Source organism: Vulpes lagopus, chromosome 10, assembly GCF_018345385.1.
Source record: "Vulpes lagopus strain Blue_001 chromosome 10, ASM1834538v1, whole genome shotgun sequence".
Taxonomy (NCBI): domain Eukaryota; kingdom Metazoa; phylum Chordata; class Mammalia; order Carnivora; family Canidae; genus Vulpes; species Vulpes lagopus.
The window spans coordinates 3531874-3550354 of NC_054833.1; the positions used below are offsets into that span (position 1 = coordinate 3531874).

At 37.9% G+C, this 18481-nt stretch overlaps 1 protein-coding gene across 6 annotated transcripts in view; it reads left to right on the forward strand.

Moving 5' to 3' along the window:
- Positions 1 to 18481, forward strand: part of GPLD1 (glycosylphosphatidylinositol specific phospholipase D1) — a 74569-nt gene that overhangs the window by 32083 nt on the left and 24005 nt on the right. For 5 of the 6 annotated variants that reach the window (XM_041770761.1, XM_041770763.1, XM_041770760.1 and 2 more), the window contains 5 exons: positions 292 to 340; positions 1355 to 1409; positions 15526 to 15633; positions 15859 to 15886; positions 15975 to 16114. In XM_041770761.1, coding sequence (XP_041626695.1) covers positions 292 to 340; positions 1355 to 1409; positions 15526 to 15633; positions 15859 to 15886; positions 15975 to 16114 — 380 coding nt within the window. The remainder of the gene's footprint in view (positions 1 to 291; positions 341 to 1354; positions 1410 to 15525; positions 15634 to 15858; positions 15887 to 15974; positions 16115 to 18481) is intronic. The other variant, XM_041770764.1, reaches the window with a different exon arrangement.

Here is an 18481-nt window from a genome sequence, read left to right on the forward strand (position 1 = left end):
GTTTGCAATAGCCTCATTTGTTACCAGATATCAATATACAGCTCAACTGCCACTATGATTTTTTTCTAACAAATAAAATGATAAAAATAAACGTTTTTTTCTTTCTTTCTTTCTTTCTTTCTTTTTTTTTTTTTTTTTGGAAATTGAGTCCACCTATTCCATACCCTTAGCATTTCATTGGGTTAGGCATTCATCTCCTCACTACTGGCCTGGCTGTGGGGTAGGAATTTGGGCTACAATTTGTGACACACACACGCTTGCACACATCATATGCTTCTCTTTCTTTCTCAGGTTGATTTTCATGACTCCTATTCTGAGGCGCATCCGGCTGGTGACTTCGGTACTGTTTATTTACATTTGCCAAAGATTCTTTTGTGATAGTTACATCTCACTTGTTATGCAGTCACTACTGTACCATAAATCTGGTTTTTTCCCCCATATTTTTAATAACCTTCTTTCTCCTTAACTGGGACCATTTCATGATGAATTAGGACTGGACTATGTGGTTCTCTTGAGTAAAAATGTCATTTTCATATTCCATGAAACAGGTGTTAAGTCACTTTGTGAAATATCTAATAATCAGGCAGGTATCTAGATAACAAGAGTGCTGATGCTTCTGGGAGCATCAGCTGGCAAGGATGTGCGTAGTTCATGGTAGGCTTGCTACACTATCTCTTTCTCATTCTTGTGTGTGTATATAAGCTTCAATTTATACTAAAAGAAATAAATATTTAAGGTAAAATATGTTATTTTTTTATCATATCTTCCCAGTACATATACTAACTAGCTTTCTATTTTAATACTTCAGTTCATCTATAGTATGGACATATCTCATTTGACATAGACATGTGTTTCTGAAAAGTTGTATATGTGTATTTCTTTATAAAAAATTACATTTCATCATTGGCTTGTGTCATAATTTTGAAAAGCTTTACCTTCATATCAGCTTAAAATTCATTACCTAAAAAAGAAATTAATTACCTAATGTCACCTAATACTTCAGCTTTAAATTGGTACACTCCATCTTTTTCCTGTAGTGAATTACCTTTAAATAGCCAAAGTACGGGGTGAATGGTGTTTTTTAAAAAAATAACTTTTATGGTTCATCTTTTTCCTTAACATGAAAAACTTTTGTTTATATGGGTGTTTCTTTCTTAATTCATATGTCTTACTGGCTAAGATAAAGGTGATCACTATTTCTTAAAGATATGCTTCATCTTGTGTTAAAACAATGAACACAAATATGTGACAATGTAATGGACTCATCACCTGGATTGTGCAAATCTGTGTTGAAAGAAGTATGCCATGTGTTGTCGCTAACTGACCTAATGTAAATATTTTTCTTATACCTCAGGTGGAGATGTGTTGAGCCAGTTTGAGTTTAATTTTAATTACCTTGCACGGCGCTGGTAAGAGCAATGTACACTTACATATGAGTTCCCTAAATGGTATTTAGAAACTTGACCCTTTTCAATCCCCTTAGAAAATATAGCCTACGATGTAATTAGGATTATTCTGCATATGTAAAATTTGAAAAGTAAACTGGCAGATTAGTTTAAGTGGATGATTTGAATTTGTAACTTATACCTTATAAAAATGGGTATTTATAAAAAAAAAATAAGATTGTGTACACCTGTGTAGCTACCACTTGGTTCAAAACCAAGCCTTGCTGGTATCTTATGAGCTCCTTGCTTTCTCTGCTCACCTTCTCGCCCACCAGGGTAACCACTATGGTGGAGTTCCTGTTAACCATTTTGTTGCTTTTCTATATAGTTGAATTCCTATGGATGTGTCCATATACAAAATAGTACATGGTTTTAATCTACAGATGACTAGAATTGCATAGCGAGTATTTTCAAATTTTGCTTACGTTCCTGTTTCCAAGATACAATCACATTGATGTATTTGACTGTAGTTCATTTTCGCTACTCTGTGGTCCTCCGTTGTATAGATATACCAAATGAAATGCTCCATTCCAACGTGGATGGATATGTAAGTAATATGGAGTGTTTTTGCTTTATATGTAGTGTTGCTATGAACATTTTTGTACATACATTTGTGCACCAGAGGGGCATCTCTCTGGTAATCACCACCAGACATGGAATTAGTGGATCATAGGATGTATGCACGTTTAACTTAAGTAAGCCCAAGCTTTCAGAATCGTCTTCCCAATTGATACTCTCCTCAGGTTCATAGGGTAGTTCTACTTCTTCTGCATTGTCTAATACTTGGCTTTGTCTGACTTAAAAATAGCCTGTTTGGTGTGTAATAGAATCTCATTAAAGTTTTAATTTGTATTTCTGAGGTGACTAATGAGGTTGAATGTTCTTTCATATTTTATCAATCATTTGTGTTCAATATTAAGTGAAAATCTTGTTTAGTTTTCAGCCTATTTTTCTGTTGGTTTGTTTGTCCTTTTTACTCAATTGTGAATGTTTCTTATATATTAGGGCTTCTAATTTTTGGCTGGTTTGTCATTTATTTGTTACAAATATCTTTTCACGGTTTGTGGCATGTCTTTTTACTTACGTATATCTTAATAAACAGCACTTAATTTTAATGTAGTTGAATATATCCATCTTTTCCTTTGTAATTTGTACTTTTGATGTCTTAAGAAATCCTTTGCTACCTTGAGGTCATGAGATTGATCATTCTCCTGTTTAACCTTCTGAGCTTTTATGGTTTTATTTTTTAAAACTTTGTCCTTCGCTTACCTGGAGTTAATTTTTTGTATATTCTGAGGTAGAATCTGATTGTTTTTCTGTAGATGTAAAAGATTATCCCCAAGTCAGGACACTTACCGGTAGTATCCCCTTTTCTTACTGGTCTATAAGGCCCTCTCTGTCATACAATTTCACGTGTATTTAGGTCCATTTTTGGGCTTTCTATTTTGCCCTATTGATCTAATTGTCTGTGAGCAATACTGATTTTTTTTTTTTTTAATTACAGTGGCTTTAGGATACATCTCTTTGGGCTGGTCTCTCAGCCTTTCCTTTTCTTCACACATACTTTGCCAATTCTTTTGCCTTGGCTCTTTCAAATAAAGTGAGAGGAGCAAGTTGCCATGTTCCAAGAAAAATCTTGTTGGAATTTTTATTAGAATTTTATTGAATCTAGAGATCCATTGGAAGAGCATTAACAACTTGGAAATACTGAGTCTTCACATCTTATACATTTTATTTAAAGTGCTATACATTTTATGTAAGCCCTTTTTAATGACTTTTATTAAAGTTTTATAAGTTTTCTCCCAAGGTCTTACATGGTTTTATTTGATATCCTTGCAGAGACTTTTTATTTCCTACCATAAATGGTAACTTTTGGTACTAGTTTTATTTTCTAATTGTTGTTGCTGTATAGAAATGCAAACAACTATCTAATTTTGATTTTTGTATCTAGCAACATTTCTAAGCTCCCTTATTCATTCTAACGTATCTGGAGATTTTTTTTTTTTTTTTTGAATTCCTTATAGACTCACAATGCATCATCTACAAATTGTGACCATTTTGCTTTTCCTTTTTCAGTCTTTATAACATTCTTTTTTCTGCTGTACCACATTGGATAATATTTTCAGTACAAAAGAAGTGGTGATACTGAGCATAATTGTGATCTTACAGAGAATGCTTTCAAAATTTTATCAAATAGAATGTTTGCTATGGGTTTTGTGAATATCCTTTATCAACTTAAGGCAGTTTCCTTCTATTTTAGATTGATGTTAGTTGTTATTATAAATTAACTTCATATGTGTTGAACTTATTCTGCATCTGTTGAAATAGTTATCTCTTTCTTACCTGTTAATATAACAACTATACTGATCTATTTGCTAATATTTAATCAAGTTGAATTCGTGGGACAAAACCAACTTTGCAATAGTATATTTTCTTTTTAATATCCGTTGCATCTATTGCTGCCTGAGGTTTTTGCATTTTTATTTATGGGTGAGTTTGTACTATAATTGTCCTTTCTTCTGTCTTTGTTTGGTTTTGGTATCAAGGTTATGCTAGCTTCATGACATCAGGTGGAAAGTGTTCCTTTTCTTTTCTCTGAAGTCTACGTAAAATCAGAACTTGAATGTTTGGTAGAATTTGTAAAGCTCTCTAGGCCTAGTGTTATCTTTGTGGGGACTGCTTAAAAACTTCTGTCATGGTTACAGGACTACATAGTTTTTCAATTTCTTCTTAAGGAGCTTTGTTTTCTAGGGTTTTTCCTTTTCATCTGAGTGTTTAAGCATCATGGCATGAGATTGTTCATAATATTTTTCTATTTATGTCTCTTATTTGTGCTTGTTACCTTGTTATCCATAATATTCTTTATCCTGACTTTTCATATAATTTTCAACTGTTAATCTAATCTAATATTTTTCAGTTTCATTATTTTAAAAACAAACTTTTGGGTTTATTGATACTATTATGTGTCCATTTTCTCTTTTGTTACTTTTTACTCATATATTTATTTTCTTTGAGTTCCTATGAAATTTGTGGAGTCTTTTTGAAAGTGTTTTAATTTGTGGTGCCTGGTTCAATCAGTTGAACATCTGCCTTCAGCTCAGATGATGATCCCAGGGTTTGGGATCAAGCCCTGTGCTGGGCTCCCTGCTCTGTGGGGAACCTGCTTCTCCCTCTCCCTCTGCCTGCCACTCCTGTGGCTTGTATGAATGCACTCTCTCTCTCTTTCAATCTCTCTATCAAATAAAAAGAATCTTTAAAAAATGTTAATGCTTTAAAAAATTAAGTGTTTTAATTTAATTTAAGTATAGTTAACATGCACTGTTATATTACTTTCAGGTGTATAACATAGTGGCCCAACAGTTCTATACATTACTCGGTGCTCATCATGATAAGTGTACTCTTAATGCCCATCACCTATACCCCCCATCCCTCCACCCCCTCCCCTCTGGTGACCATCAGTTTGTTCTCTATGGTGAAGAATCTGTTTCTTGGTTTGTGTCTTTCTCTCTTTTTTCCCCTTTGCTCATTTGTTTAATTTATTAAATTCCACATATGAGTGAGGTCATATGGTTTTTGTCTTTCTCTGACTATTTAACCTAGCATTATACTCTAGCTCCATCCATGTTGTTGCAAATGGCAAGATTTCATTCTTTTTTATGGCTGAGTAATATTCCATTGTATACATACATCACATTTTCTTTATCCATTCATCTATTGGTGGACACTTGCACTGCTTCCATAACTTGACTTTTTTTAAAAGATTTTATTTATTTGTTTATTCATGGGAGACACAGAGAGAGAGAGAGAGAGAGAGAGGCAGAGGCACAGGCAGAGGGAGAAGCAGGCTCCATGCAGGGAGCCTGACGATAACTTGGCTTTTCTAAATAATGCTGCTGTCTATACAGGGGTGCATGTATCTCTTTCAATTAGTGTTTTTGTGTTTTGGTGGTAAACACCCAGTAGTGCAATTGCTGGGTCAGTTTCTGTTTTTAACTTTTTGAGAACCTCCATACTGTTTTCCTGAGAGGCTGCACCAGTTTGCATTCCCACCAACAGTTAGGGTTCCCCTTTCTCCACATCCTCATCCTTTGTTTCCTGAGTTGTTAATTTTAGCCATCTGAGAGGTGTGAGGTGATAGCTCATTGTAGTTTTGATTTGCATATCCCTGATGATGAATGATGATGAACATCTTTTCATGTGTCTGTTGGCCATCTGTGTGTCTTCTCTGGAGAAATGTCCATGTTCTTTGCCCATTTTTAATTGGATTATTTGGTTTTTTGATGTTGACCTATATCAATTCTTTATATATTTTGGATATTAACCCTTTATCATATATGTCATTTGCAAATATCTTCTCCCATTTGATAGAATATTTTTAAGCTTTGCTGATTGTTTCTTTCACTGTGCATACCTTTTTATTTTGATGAATTCCCAATAGTTTACTTTTGCTTTTATGTCCCTTGCCTTAGAAAACATGCTTAGAAAAATTTTGCTATGGCTGTTATCAGAGAAATTACTGCCTGTGCTCCCTTCTAGGACTTTTATGGTTTCAGATCTCACATTTAAGTCTTTAATCCATTTTGAGTTTATTCTTCTGTATGGCATAAGAAAGTTGTCCAGTTTCATTCTTTTGCATGTTGCTGTCCAGTTTTCCTGACACAATTTGTTGAAGAGACTTTTTCCCATTGGATATTCTTTCCTGTTTTGTTGAAGATTAATTGAACATATAGCTGTGGGTTCCTTTCTGGGTTTTCTGTTCTGTTCCATTGATCAATGTGTCTATTTTTGTGCCAGTATCATACTATTTTGATTGCTGCAGCTTTGAGATCTAACCTGAAGTCCAGAATTGTGATGCCTCTAGTTTGCTTTTCTTTGTTTCAAGACTGCTTTGGCTATTTGGGATCATTTGTGGTTGCACACAAATTTTAACATTGTTTATTCTAGCTCTGTGAAAGATGCTATTGGTATTTTTATAGGGATTGCATTTTTTTTTTAAGTGGGCTCCACAGCGAGCCCAACATGGGTCTTGAAATCACCACCCTGAGATCAAGACCTGAACTGAAGGATGCCTGGGTGGCTCAGATGGTTAAGTGTCTGCCTTCAGCTCAGGTCATGATCCTGGGGTCCTGGGATTGGGTCCTGCATGGGCTTCTTGCTCAGCGGGGAGCCTGTTATACCCCCTACTTGTATTATCTCTCTCTCTCTCTGACAAATAAATAAAATCTTGAAAAAAAAAAAAAAGGCCTGCGATGCCTGGTGGCTCAGCAGTTGAGTGTCTGCCTTTGGCTCAGGGCATTGATTCCAGGGTCCCAGGATCGAGTCCCACATCGGGCTTCCTGCGTGAAGCCTGCTGCTCCCTCTGCCTATGTCTCTGGCTCTCTCTCTCTCTCTCTCTGTGTGTCTCTCATGAATTAAAATAAAATAAAATAAAATAAATAAAATAAATAAAATAAAATAAAATAAGATAAAATAAATACCTGAGCTGAGATCAAAAGCCAATCACTTAACCAACTGAGCCACCCAGGCGCCCTGGTAAGGATTGCATTAAATGTGTAGATTACCTTGAATAGTATAGACATGTTAGCAATATTCTTCCAATCCATGAGCATGGAATGTCTTCCCACTTCTTTGTATCATATTCAGTTTCTTTCATCAGTATTTTATGGTTTTCAGAGTAGCAGTTTTTCACTTCTTTGGTTAAGTATATTCCCAGATATTTTATCGTTTTTTTTTTTTTTTTTTTTTTTTTTTTTTTTTTTTTTTTTTTTAATTTTTATTTATTTATGATAGTCACAGAGAGAGAGAGAGAGAGAGGCAGAGACACAGGCAGAGGGAGAAGCAGGCTCCATGCACCGGGAGCCCGATGTGGGATTCGATCCCGGGTCTCCAGGATCGCGCCCTGGGCCAAAGGCAGGCGCCAAACCGCTGCGCCACCCAGGGATCCCCTATTTTATCGTTTTTAGTGTAATTGTAAATGGGATTGTTTTCTTAGTTTCTCTCTCTGCTACTTCTTTATTAGTATATGGAAATACAACAGAATTTTGTACATCAGCTTTTGTATATTGTGATCCAACTGAATTCATTTATCAGTTCTAGCAGTTCTTTGGTGGAGTCTTTAGGTTTTTTATATATAGTATCATGTCATCTGCCAATAATGAAAGTGTTATTTCTTTCTACTGATCTGGATACCTTTTATTTCTTTTTGTTTGGTTGCTGTGGGTAGGACTTCCAGTTCTATTTTAAATAACAGATGAGAGTAGACATATTCCTCTTATTCCTGACCTTACAGGAAAGGCTCTCAGTTTTTTACCAGTAAGTATGATGTTAACTGTGGGTTTTTCATATATGGCGCTTGTTATGTTGAGGTATGTTCCCTCTAAATCTACTTTGTGGAGAGTTTTTTTTATCATGATTAGATGTTCTACTTTGTTGAATGCTTTTTCTGCATCTATTAAAATGACCATATGATTTTTCTTTCTCTTATTGGTGTGATGTATCATGTTGATCGATTTGCAAATATTGAACCACCCTGTCAACCCAAGAATAAATCTTACTTGATCTTGGTGGATATTTTTAAAAAATGTATTACTGGATTTGGTTTGCTTTTAGTGAGGAATTTTGCATCTGTGTTCATGAGAGATACTGGTCTATAGTTCCCTTTTTCTTGGTGTCTTTTTTTTTTTTTAAGATTTTATTTATTTGTTCATGAGAGAGACAGAGAGAGGCAGAGACATAGAGAGAAGCAGGCTCCATGCAGGGAGCCCGATGTGGGACTCAATCCCGGCACTCTGGGATCACGCCCTGGTCTGAAGGCAGAGGTAAGCCACTCAGATGTTCTATTTTTTGGTGTCTTTACACCTTGGTATCAAGGTAATGCTGGCCTCATAGAATGAATTTGGAAGTTTTCATTCCTCTTTTATTTTTTGCAATAGTTTGAGAAGAATAGGGATTAACTCTTCTTTAAATGGTTGGTAGACTTTGCCCATGAAGCCATCTGGTCCTGGACTTTTGTTTGAGAGTTTTTTGATTACTGATTCAACTTCATTGCTAGTAATCAGTCTGTTCAAATTTTCTATTTCTTCTTGTTTCTGTTTTGGTAGTTTATATGTTCTAGGAGTTTATCCATTTCTTCTAGGTTGTCCAGTTTGTCAGCATATAGGTTTTCTTACAGTTCTTTGGGTTTCTGTGGTGTCAGTTGTTATTTCTTCTCTATTTTTTTTGTTTATTTAAGACCCCCTCCCCAATTTGGGCAAGTAGTTTATCAATTTTAATCTTTCCAAAGAATCCACCCATGGTTTCATTGATCTGTTCTATTGTTTTTTAATTTCTGTATCCTTTATTTCTGCTGTAATCTTTATTATTTCCTTCCTTCTACTGGTTTGGAGGGTTTGTTTACTCTTTTTCTAGCTCCTTTAGGTGTAAGGCTAGGTTGTTTATTTGATACTTTTCTTCTTTTTAAAAAAATTTTATTTAGTCATTAATGAGAGAGAGAGAGAGAGAGGCAGAGACACAGGCAGAGGGAGAAGCAAGCTCCATTCGGGGAGCCTGACGTGGGACTTGATCCCAGGTCTCCAGAATCATGCCCTGGGCTGAAGGTGGTGCTAAACTGCTGAGCCAGCTGGGCTGCCTTCTTCTTTATATATATATATATATATATATATATATATATATATATATATATATAGCATTATAATATATATATATATAGCATTATAATATATATATATAAAGCCTTATAATATATATATTATATATATATGTGTGTATATATATATATAAATTCTTGAGAGACACAGAGAGAGAGAGGCAGAGACCTAGGCAGAGGGAGAAGCAAGGGGAAACTGATGCGGGACTCAATTCTGGGACTGTGGGATCACGCCCTGAGCTGAAGGCAGACGCTCAACCACTGAGCCATCCAGGCATCCCAAGAGACTTTTCTTCTTGAAGTAGGCCTGCATTGCTGTATGCTCTCCTCTTAGAACAGCTTTTGCTGCTTCCCAAAGATTTTGTAGTGAGTTTTCATTTGTTTCTGTGTAATCTATAATTTATATTTTGATTTCTCAGTTGACCAATTTATTGTTTAGTAGCATGTTATTTAACTCTAGGTATTTGTGTTCCTTCCAGATTTTTTCTTATAATTTCTAGTTTCATAGCATTGTGGTCAGAAAAGATGCATGGTGTGACTTTGATCTTTTTGAGGAGGCTTGTTTCGTGGCCTGATATGTGATCTCTACTGGAGAATGTTCGACGTGCACTTGAAAAGTATGTGTATGCTTTTTGTAGGATGGAATGCTCTGAATGTATCTGTTAGATCCATTTGGTCCAGTGTGTCATTCAAAGCCATTATTCTTTCTTTTCTTCTTTCTTTCCTCTCTTTCCTCCCTTTTTTCTTTTCTTTTCTTTTCTTTTCTTTTCTTTTCTTTTCTTTTCTTTTCTTTTTTCTTTTCTTTCTTTTCTTTTCTTTTCTTTTCTTCTTTCTTTCTTTCTTCTTTCTTTCTTTCTTTCTTTCTTTCTTTCTTTCTTTCTTTCTTTCTTTCTTTTCTTGATTTTATTTATTTATTCATGAGAAACACAGAGAAAGATGCAGAGACAAGGCAGAGGAAGAAGCAGGCTCCCCATTGGAAGCCTGATGTAAGACCCAATCCTAGGACCCTGGGATCACAAACTCAGCCAAAGGCAGATGATTATTTTTTTTTTTAAGATTTTATTATTTACTCATGGGAGACACACAGAGAGAGGCAGAGACACAGGCAGAGGGAGAAGCAGGCTCCATGCAGGGAGCCTGACGTGGCACTCGATCCCAGGACCCCAGGATCACGACCTGAGCTGAAGGCAGAAGCTCAACCACTAAGCCACCCAGGCGGCGAAGATGCTTAATCTCTGAGCCACCCAAGTGTCCCTAAAGCCAATGTTTTCTTGATTTTTTTATTTGGATTATCTGTCCATTGATGTAAGTGGGGTGTTAAAGTCCCCTACCATTATTGTATTATCAATTACTTCCTTTACATTTGTTATTAACTGCTTTAGATGTTAGGGTGTTCCCATGTTAGATGCATAAATATTTACAATTTATGCTTTAGATGTTAGGGTGTTCCCATGTTAGACGCATAATTATTTACAAAGATATTTACAATATCTTCTTGTTGAATTGTCACCTTTTTGATTACATAGGGCCTTCCTTTGTCTCTTGTTATACTGTATTCTTTTTATTTTTTATAGTGTTTGTTTTAAAGTCTATTTTGTCCAGGATAAATATGCTACCCTAACTTGCTTTTGCTTTGCATTTGCATGACAATTGTTTCTCCATCTCCTCACTTTTGGTCTGCAGGTATCTTTCTATCTGAGAGGAGTCTCTTGTAAGCAACATGTAGATGGGTCTTGTTTTTTTGTTTTTTTGTTTTTATCCATTCTGTCACCCTATGTCTTTTGATTGGAGCCTTTAGCCCATTTACATTCCAGGTAATTAGTAATAGGTATGCATTTAGTGCCATTTTGTTACTTATTTTGGGGTGCTTTTTATAGTTTTTTTCTGATCCTTCTCTTGCTGTCTTTTCTCATGATTAGTTGGATTTCTGTAATATACTTGGATTCCTTTCTCTTTATTTTTTGCAAATGTATTAGTGGTTTTTGACTTGTGGTTACCATTAGGTTTATATATAACATCTTTTGCATATAGCAGTCTGTATTAAGCCAATGATTGTTTAATTTGAAACCATCTTTACTCCCTCCACTCCCATTTTAGGGATATGGTGTCATAATTTACATCCTTTTATTTTGCAAATCCTTTGACTGATTTTTACAGATGTACTTATTTCTACTGCTTTTGTGTTTCCTACTTTTCATACTATCACTTATGGTCTCTCCTTTCCACTCAAGGATTCCTTTTTTTCTTCAGGGCTGGTTTATTGGTCATGAACCTCTTTAGTTTTTGTTTGCCTGGAAATTCTTTATCTTTCCTTCTATTCTGAATGACAACCTTGCAGTATAGAATATTCTTGGCTGCAGATTTTACCCATTTAGCACTTTGAATATATCATGCCACTGTCTTCTTGCTTGCAATTTCTGCTGAAAAATTAGCTGGTAGCCTTATGAAAAATTACATTTTTCTTCTATGTAATTGTCTTTTTTTTCTCTTGCTGCTTTTAAATTATTTCTTTATCATGACTCTTTGCCATTTTAATTAATATGTGTCTTGGTTTGGATTACCTTGAGTTTTGGGAGGATATCGCTGTGCCTCCTGCATGTCGATATCTGTTTCCTTCCCCACATTAGGGAAGATATCAGCTATTATTTCTTCAAATAAATTTTCTACTCCCCCCCCCCCTCTTCTCTCTCTTCTACTGGGATCCCTATAATGTGAATGTCATTATGCTTCATGGAGCCACTGAGTTCCCTAAGTCTATTCTTGTTTTGCATAATTATTTCTCTCTCACCAGCTTAGCTTGGTTAATTTCCATTACTCTGTCTTCCAGGTCATTAATTTGTTTTTCTGCTTCCTCTAGCTTGCTATTTATTCTATAAATAATCCAAAGTAAAAATACTTTGGATTATTGTGGTCTTCCTCTCCAATTGGTTTTTTTTCCCCTCCATGTTCAGGATCTTCTAATGTCTTCTAGTATTTTCTCAAGTCCAGGGAGTACCTTTATGATCATTACTTTAAATTCCCTTCTGGTCATATTATTTATCTCTGTTTTGCTTAGGTCTCTTACTGTGATTTTTGTCCTGTTCTTTCATTTGGGACATATTCTTCTGTCTCCTCTCTGTTTTTCTTTGTTAGGAAGGTCAGCTGCATCTCTTGCTCTTAAAAGTACTAGGCAGAGGTATGCACTTTTTTAAAAAAATTTTTTATTATTTATTATTTATTTTGAGGTATGCACTTTTAAGATGATGGTGTGGGTCCTCTTCCATGGGGGACCTGCAGCCCCAAAGACTGGGGCTCACTGGGGCTGCTCCATGACTCATGAAGGCAGTGGTGTGCTGCTTCAAGCTGTGTACCCCAGGCCTCTTCCACAGGGGATGCACAGCTGCTGTGGAGAGACTGAGGCTGCTCTGCACAGTACACACGGGCAGAGGGTGCAGTTTTAGCAAGGTGCACAAGTCCTCTCTGGGAGGTTGAGAGACACAGTGTTGGCAAAGTTTGTGCCTGTGTTCTGGGTGAGGGGATCTGCAGCACTGGGATTAAGATGGGCCCTGCTGGAGGGGGCAGAGTGTGGTGTATGCAAGTCGGGTAGTAAAATCTGGTGCTGTGCTGGTTCCCACATTTGTTTATGCTGGTGAGTGGGAGAGGGAAATGGTGCCTGTCGGTTCTCTGTTCCTGGAAAAGTTCCTCAGTGAACTCTTGAGATTAGTAACTCACTCTCCCTCTTTTATGCCCCCTACTTTTTTTCCTCTACACTTTTTAAACTACTGCTTCTGTGTTCTATCTCTGCAGACTGTTTGTCATGCTATCTCTCTAAGGGCAGAGACTCAGCTTCTTGTCACCCTCTGGGCTCTTCTAAAGCCACGCCCACTGATTTTTTTTTTTTTTTTTAAGTTCCAGTCTTTATGTTCCACTGGCTAGCACTCAGAAAATTCAGCTGCTCTCATTTTCAAAACCAAATGTTATGGAGCTATAGCTCACTCTTGAAGGCTCCCCAGTGTGATGATCTGCTTCTCACCCCACCCCAAAACCATGGCTTCCTCCCTCTGGTGGCCAGACCTGTGGGGTTTAGCACCCCCACTCCATCTCTGCACTTTCTACTCTCCTCGATGTGGACTCTTCACTACATTTAGTTGTGGGGTTTCTTCTCCCAGTCTTTGTTGTTGTTATTGTTTTTTTTAAATTAATTACTTAATTAATTTTAGTAATCTCTATCTCCAACATGGGGCTCAAACTCACAACCCTGATATCAAGAGTTGCTTGCTCTTCCAACTAAGCCAGCCAGGCACCACTCTTCTGCCATTCTTTGGGTTGTTTTCTGGGTCGTTTGCATTGATGTGGTGGTTGTTTAGTTATATCTGTGAGATGAGATCAATCTAGGGTCCTCCTACTCTGCCGTCTTTGCCAGGAGTCTCCTGTTGAGCCTTGATTTAAGGTCCAGCATATAATCAACTCTTGTAAATATCCCATCTGCGTTTGAAAAGAATGTTCTCCAATTTTTTACCTAATGTTACATATATGCTTATTAGTGTAAGCTTATTAAATTTACTGTTAAAATTATAAATAAAATAGCCTTTTTATTTTATATTAGGTCAATCTAATAACTACTGAGAGAAAAACCTTGTTAAAAAATTTCCCTCACCGGGATCCCTGGGTGGCGCAGCGGTTTAGCGCCTGCCTTTGGCCCAGGGCGCGATCCTGGAGACCCGGGATCGAATCCCACGTCGGGCTCCCAGTGCATGGAGCCTGCTTCTCCCTCTGCCTATGTCTCTGCCTCTCTCTCTCTCTGTGACTATCAAAAATAAATAAAAATTAAAAAAAAATTTCCCTCACCAATGGTGGATATTTTTTCCATTTCTCCTTGAAGTTCTGTCAAATTGGTGTTTATTGTTTTGAAGATATGTTGGCAGGTACCTTCCAGTGTAAAAATCTTATGTCTTTCTGGTGAGTTGAACCTTTCGTCATGATATACTGACCCTTCTCATCTCTAATGAATGCTTACTGCCTTCAAGTCTACTTTAGCAACTCTTACTGTAATCATGCTGGCTTACTTGGTTATGTCCCACAGTTCTCTAATTACTCATGGATGGACATAGAATTGCATCTCCAGTGAGGGTTTGTCTGGATTTCTGAAGGCTGCCTTGAGGCACATTAATCTAAGACCACACCGAATTACATTCAGCCCTTGAAGTTTTCTTGATTACAGAGATGGGATGAATGCAGACAGATCATTTGTGGGACTGGTAGTAATTACCAATTTTAGTGGGAGAGATATTTTGCCCTTCTCTATCTATTGTCAAGATGAAGACCAATTTCTTTGTTGTTCTTTTTAATAGGTTGGGTTTGTTTCTACCTAATACTCATGCATTGGGTATAGCCTTTAGTGGAGTCTCCTCTGAGATGGGCTGCTTTGGCTAGTTCCTACACTTCAGCCCACATCTCCTGCATACAACGCAGCCATCGGAAAAATCTCCAAGTGCTCAGGGCAAAGGCTGGCTTCTGCTCTTACCTCTTAAAGTTTCCAGTTTCAATTTGTGCTGTCTTTGGAAATTTTTCACTTCCTTGCTAGCACAATGATTCATCTAAAAAAATATTTTTGTTATTTTGTCCAGCCTAGAGCTATTTTTATTGGGAGGACCACTCTGGTGCTCTTGTAAATTAAAAAGTGGATATCTCCATAGATTCTTTCTTATACATATACTATAATCACATTTTATTTGGTTGTGGTTTCTCTCCAGTATACTCAAAGGCTTCAGAAATCCAGATGGAAGATGGTTCAGCATTAAGCTCATGTATGCTACTCTTCTTCCAACTGAAATAATGAGTAGCTGTCAACCAAAAGTCTGACTTGGAATTCTCTTTGTCACTTTACACTGTGTATTCTAAAACCAGGATGTTGGGGTGAGGAGCCATTTTTGATATTTTTAAAAATAATAACTTTTGGGGCACCTGGCTGGCTAAGTCGGTTAAGCATCTGATTCTTGATTTTGGCTCAAGTCCTGATCTCAGCCCTGTGTTGGCTCCACACTGGGCATGGGGCCTTCCTAAAACCCTCTCTCTCCCTCTCTTCCTCCCCTCCTTGCTCTCGCTCTCTTTCTCAAAAAATAACAGTAATAACATTTGAGAATAATTCAGTGCTCCAAAAAATAAAAATATATTGCTTCTTGAACTGTGAATTCACAAGACTAAACTTCCTTTTCATACTTTATAGTTAGTTTTCTGTCTTCAAATGTACCTTCATAAATACTGAATTAAGTTTGCTCTGCAACTTTAGGGAAGTCAATTCACTTTTCTGTGCTTTAGTGTCCTCTTATGTCCAGTGGGTACCTGGGCTTGTAGGTAGGATTAAATAAATAGTTCACCGAAAGCCCTGGCATGTAATAATCATGCCTAAATCCTCTTTAATTTCAGAATCATATTTTATTCCAATGCTTTTCTCAGGTATGTGCCCATTGAAGATCTGCTGGGAATTTACAAGAAACTCTATGGCCGAGAAGTCATCACCAAAAGTGCAATTGTTGACTGTTCATACCTTCAGTTCTTGGAAATGTAGGTGTGACCCAGAGGAGAATTTTTAGCTGATTTTCATGTGAATTTCCTTAGCGCACTTTTTGATATTTCAGTTTCCTGAGTTGGAGTTTGGATTTCTGGATTTTTGCTTATTTGAAAGCAGTTGCATGAGAGTAGATAGATGTTGATGGAGCTTCTTCTTTATTTGCTTCAATTCTTTGTACAAATCAAACTCAACAGGCAAAAATTTTGTTCATGTTGCAGGTATGGTGAGATGTTAGCTATTTCCAAGGTAAGGGTTTTATTCTTCAAAATTTTAAAGGATTGTAAAGATACCAGAAAGAGCACCTATTGATAAGTTTTCTTTTTCTGTGCCATAGCTTTATCCCACTTTCTCCAGAAAGTCCCCATTTTTGGTGGAACAATTCCAAGAATATTTCCTGGGAGGACTGGATGACATGGCGTTTTGGTCCACTAACATCTACCGTCTGATGAGCTTCATGTTAGAGAATGGGACCAGGTGAGATACTGCCGTCCCTCCTCGACCAGCCACTTCTGCCTCTTCCCTCCCTTCCCTGGTGCTGCTCTCACATTTCCAACTGAGCAAATGCAAAGGTCTCAAGAAGTGCTAGCCTGTCCTAACTAAGGAGGAGAAGAATGGAAATGGTCATCTCAGAACCCAGGTGCACTCCCATCTGGTGACATGTGCTGCTGTCTCCTGTTTTAGGGACAGAGAGGAGGGGGATCTTGAAGAACTGTGGCTGTGTCTCTTCTTCAGGGAGGACTGGTGCTGTGCACAGGCTCCAGCAGCCTGGCTCAGTGAGCCTCCTCTCCCCCTGCTGCCATCTCAGGTTCAAAGGGTTTCAAAGAGCACTTCACTGACCCAAGTAAAATCAGAAATGGATGGATTTGTAAATCACAGCCTTCTGGTGGAGTCTGACATTCAGCCCATATAGAATGGTGTCTGGGTTCCAGCTCCTTTTCTGCTCCTGCCCTGCATGTCCAGGATGAGTGTTAGCCAGAGACGTGAACCAGGGCATGTAGACCAGGGTAGACTGCAGTACCCTACTTCCAGCTGCAATAGACCTGTAGGCTCACAGTCTCCCTGCTGTAGGAGAGAGCTAAGGATCCTCTCAGATCCAGCTCAGATCCAACCGGTCCACTGTCTGTGCAGCCCTCCCAGGCTGCCAAACCAAGTGGGGTGCAGTGGGGGTCTGGAGAGGGAGCAGTGGAGGGAGCACCCCATGCAGGAAAGGGCAGGGTGTGAAGCTCAAGCAGCAGCCATGGAGTGGGAAAGATGGTTCTAGAGCTGAGTCTGCACCAGGCAGTTGTTCCAGGCTGAGGAGCGTTGGGCAGATGTTCTAAATTGGAGGGGCCTGAATACTTGTAACTTTAGGATATTCTATGCTGGATGATGTTCTTTTGCCCTTAAAAGCTTTTGCTAGTATTCAAAGAATGTTGACCATAATTATACATTGTGATTTGAAACAAAATTCCCTTGCATGATAAATTTGACATTAGGCTGTAAATATTAAACCTGTTTTAAACAGTTGGTAAACAGTAACATAAATAATCCAATATAAATACTATTTTTTAAAATAATGAAACAAGCCTCCTGTGAACACTCCAGGCTCTCCCTCTGTGGCTGTGTGTTTTTAGATGTACACAATGATAGAGGATGGGCTTTGGAATTTGCAAGACCTTCCTCTCACTGCTGAGTTATCCCAAGCAAGTAGCTAAACCTCCCTAAGCTTTGTTTTGTCATCTGTGAAATGGGGTGAATAATAATTCTCTCTTTATCATGGGGATGTGGGAGGAGCATGTGAGGTCACTCTGTAAATGATTTAGCACTTAATACATGTTGGCTACTAGTATTATATTTTTTATTGGAAGGAAGTTAAGTTTATATTGGTCATGTGAGTGTGAATGACCTGCATTTATTTGTTTTATAAAATCCATGTGTAATGGTCCTTAAGTGGAGAACAGCTGTGGTGTTTGGTTAGGTTGTCCAAACAGCTCAGATGGCTAGACTTTATTCTTCCATTAGGAGAACTATTTGAGAAGAAATAGATTTGTCTCTTGATATTCTAACTTGTCAAGGCAGAAAAGTGCATGGATTGATGGCACTTTACACACATAGACAAAGGGAGATTCATCAGAATTTATGGAGCTTTTGGCAGCCCGGGTGGCTCAGCGGTTTAGCGCTGCCTTCGGTCCAGGGTGTGATCCTGGAGACCCAGGATTGAGTCCCATGTCAGGTTCCCTGCAGGGAGCCTGCTTCTCTCTCTGCCTGTGTCTCTGCCCCCCTCTCTCTTTCTGTCTCTCATGAATAAATAAATAAAATCTTAAAAAAAAAAAAATTCATGGAGCTTTATGGGAAATTTGGAGAAGGCTCCCAGGAAAGAGGATACAAATTCATGAGTGAAGGAAACATGTACACATTTCCATATTATAAGCATTTTTTAGCTGAGAATGATCTTCCAAAGCACATTTGTTGCTTGAAGCTGTATCTTTTTAAAGAAACCGTGAGAAAATGGTGGTTACGTTCCCAGCCAGAGCTCTACGTAATTAAAAAGCTATTGATAACTGTAGTGCTTCTGTTGCAAGGCTGCTGTCTGGATCCTGGTTGTGGCATTTGAGGAATTCCCATCCGAATCCTGGTGGGACCTTGAGGAGGAATCTTTTCCTAAGCTTAAAGCTGGCCCTCAGAAAGATTTTGATAGAAGTTTGCCTTCAGCTTCTCCCCACCTTGTTTTCTGACTCCTGGCCTGTAGGGAAGGCTCCCTACTGACCCCGTCAGATCTTCCTCCAGAGCAGACTCTTCTAATGTCATACTCTGCACCCCGCACTGAGCACTTCCTTTCAGAGTCCAGGGAAAATTCACTTC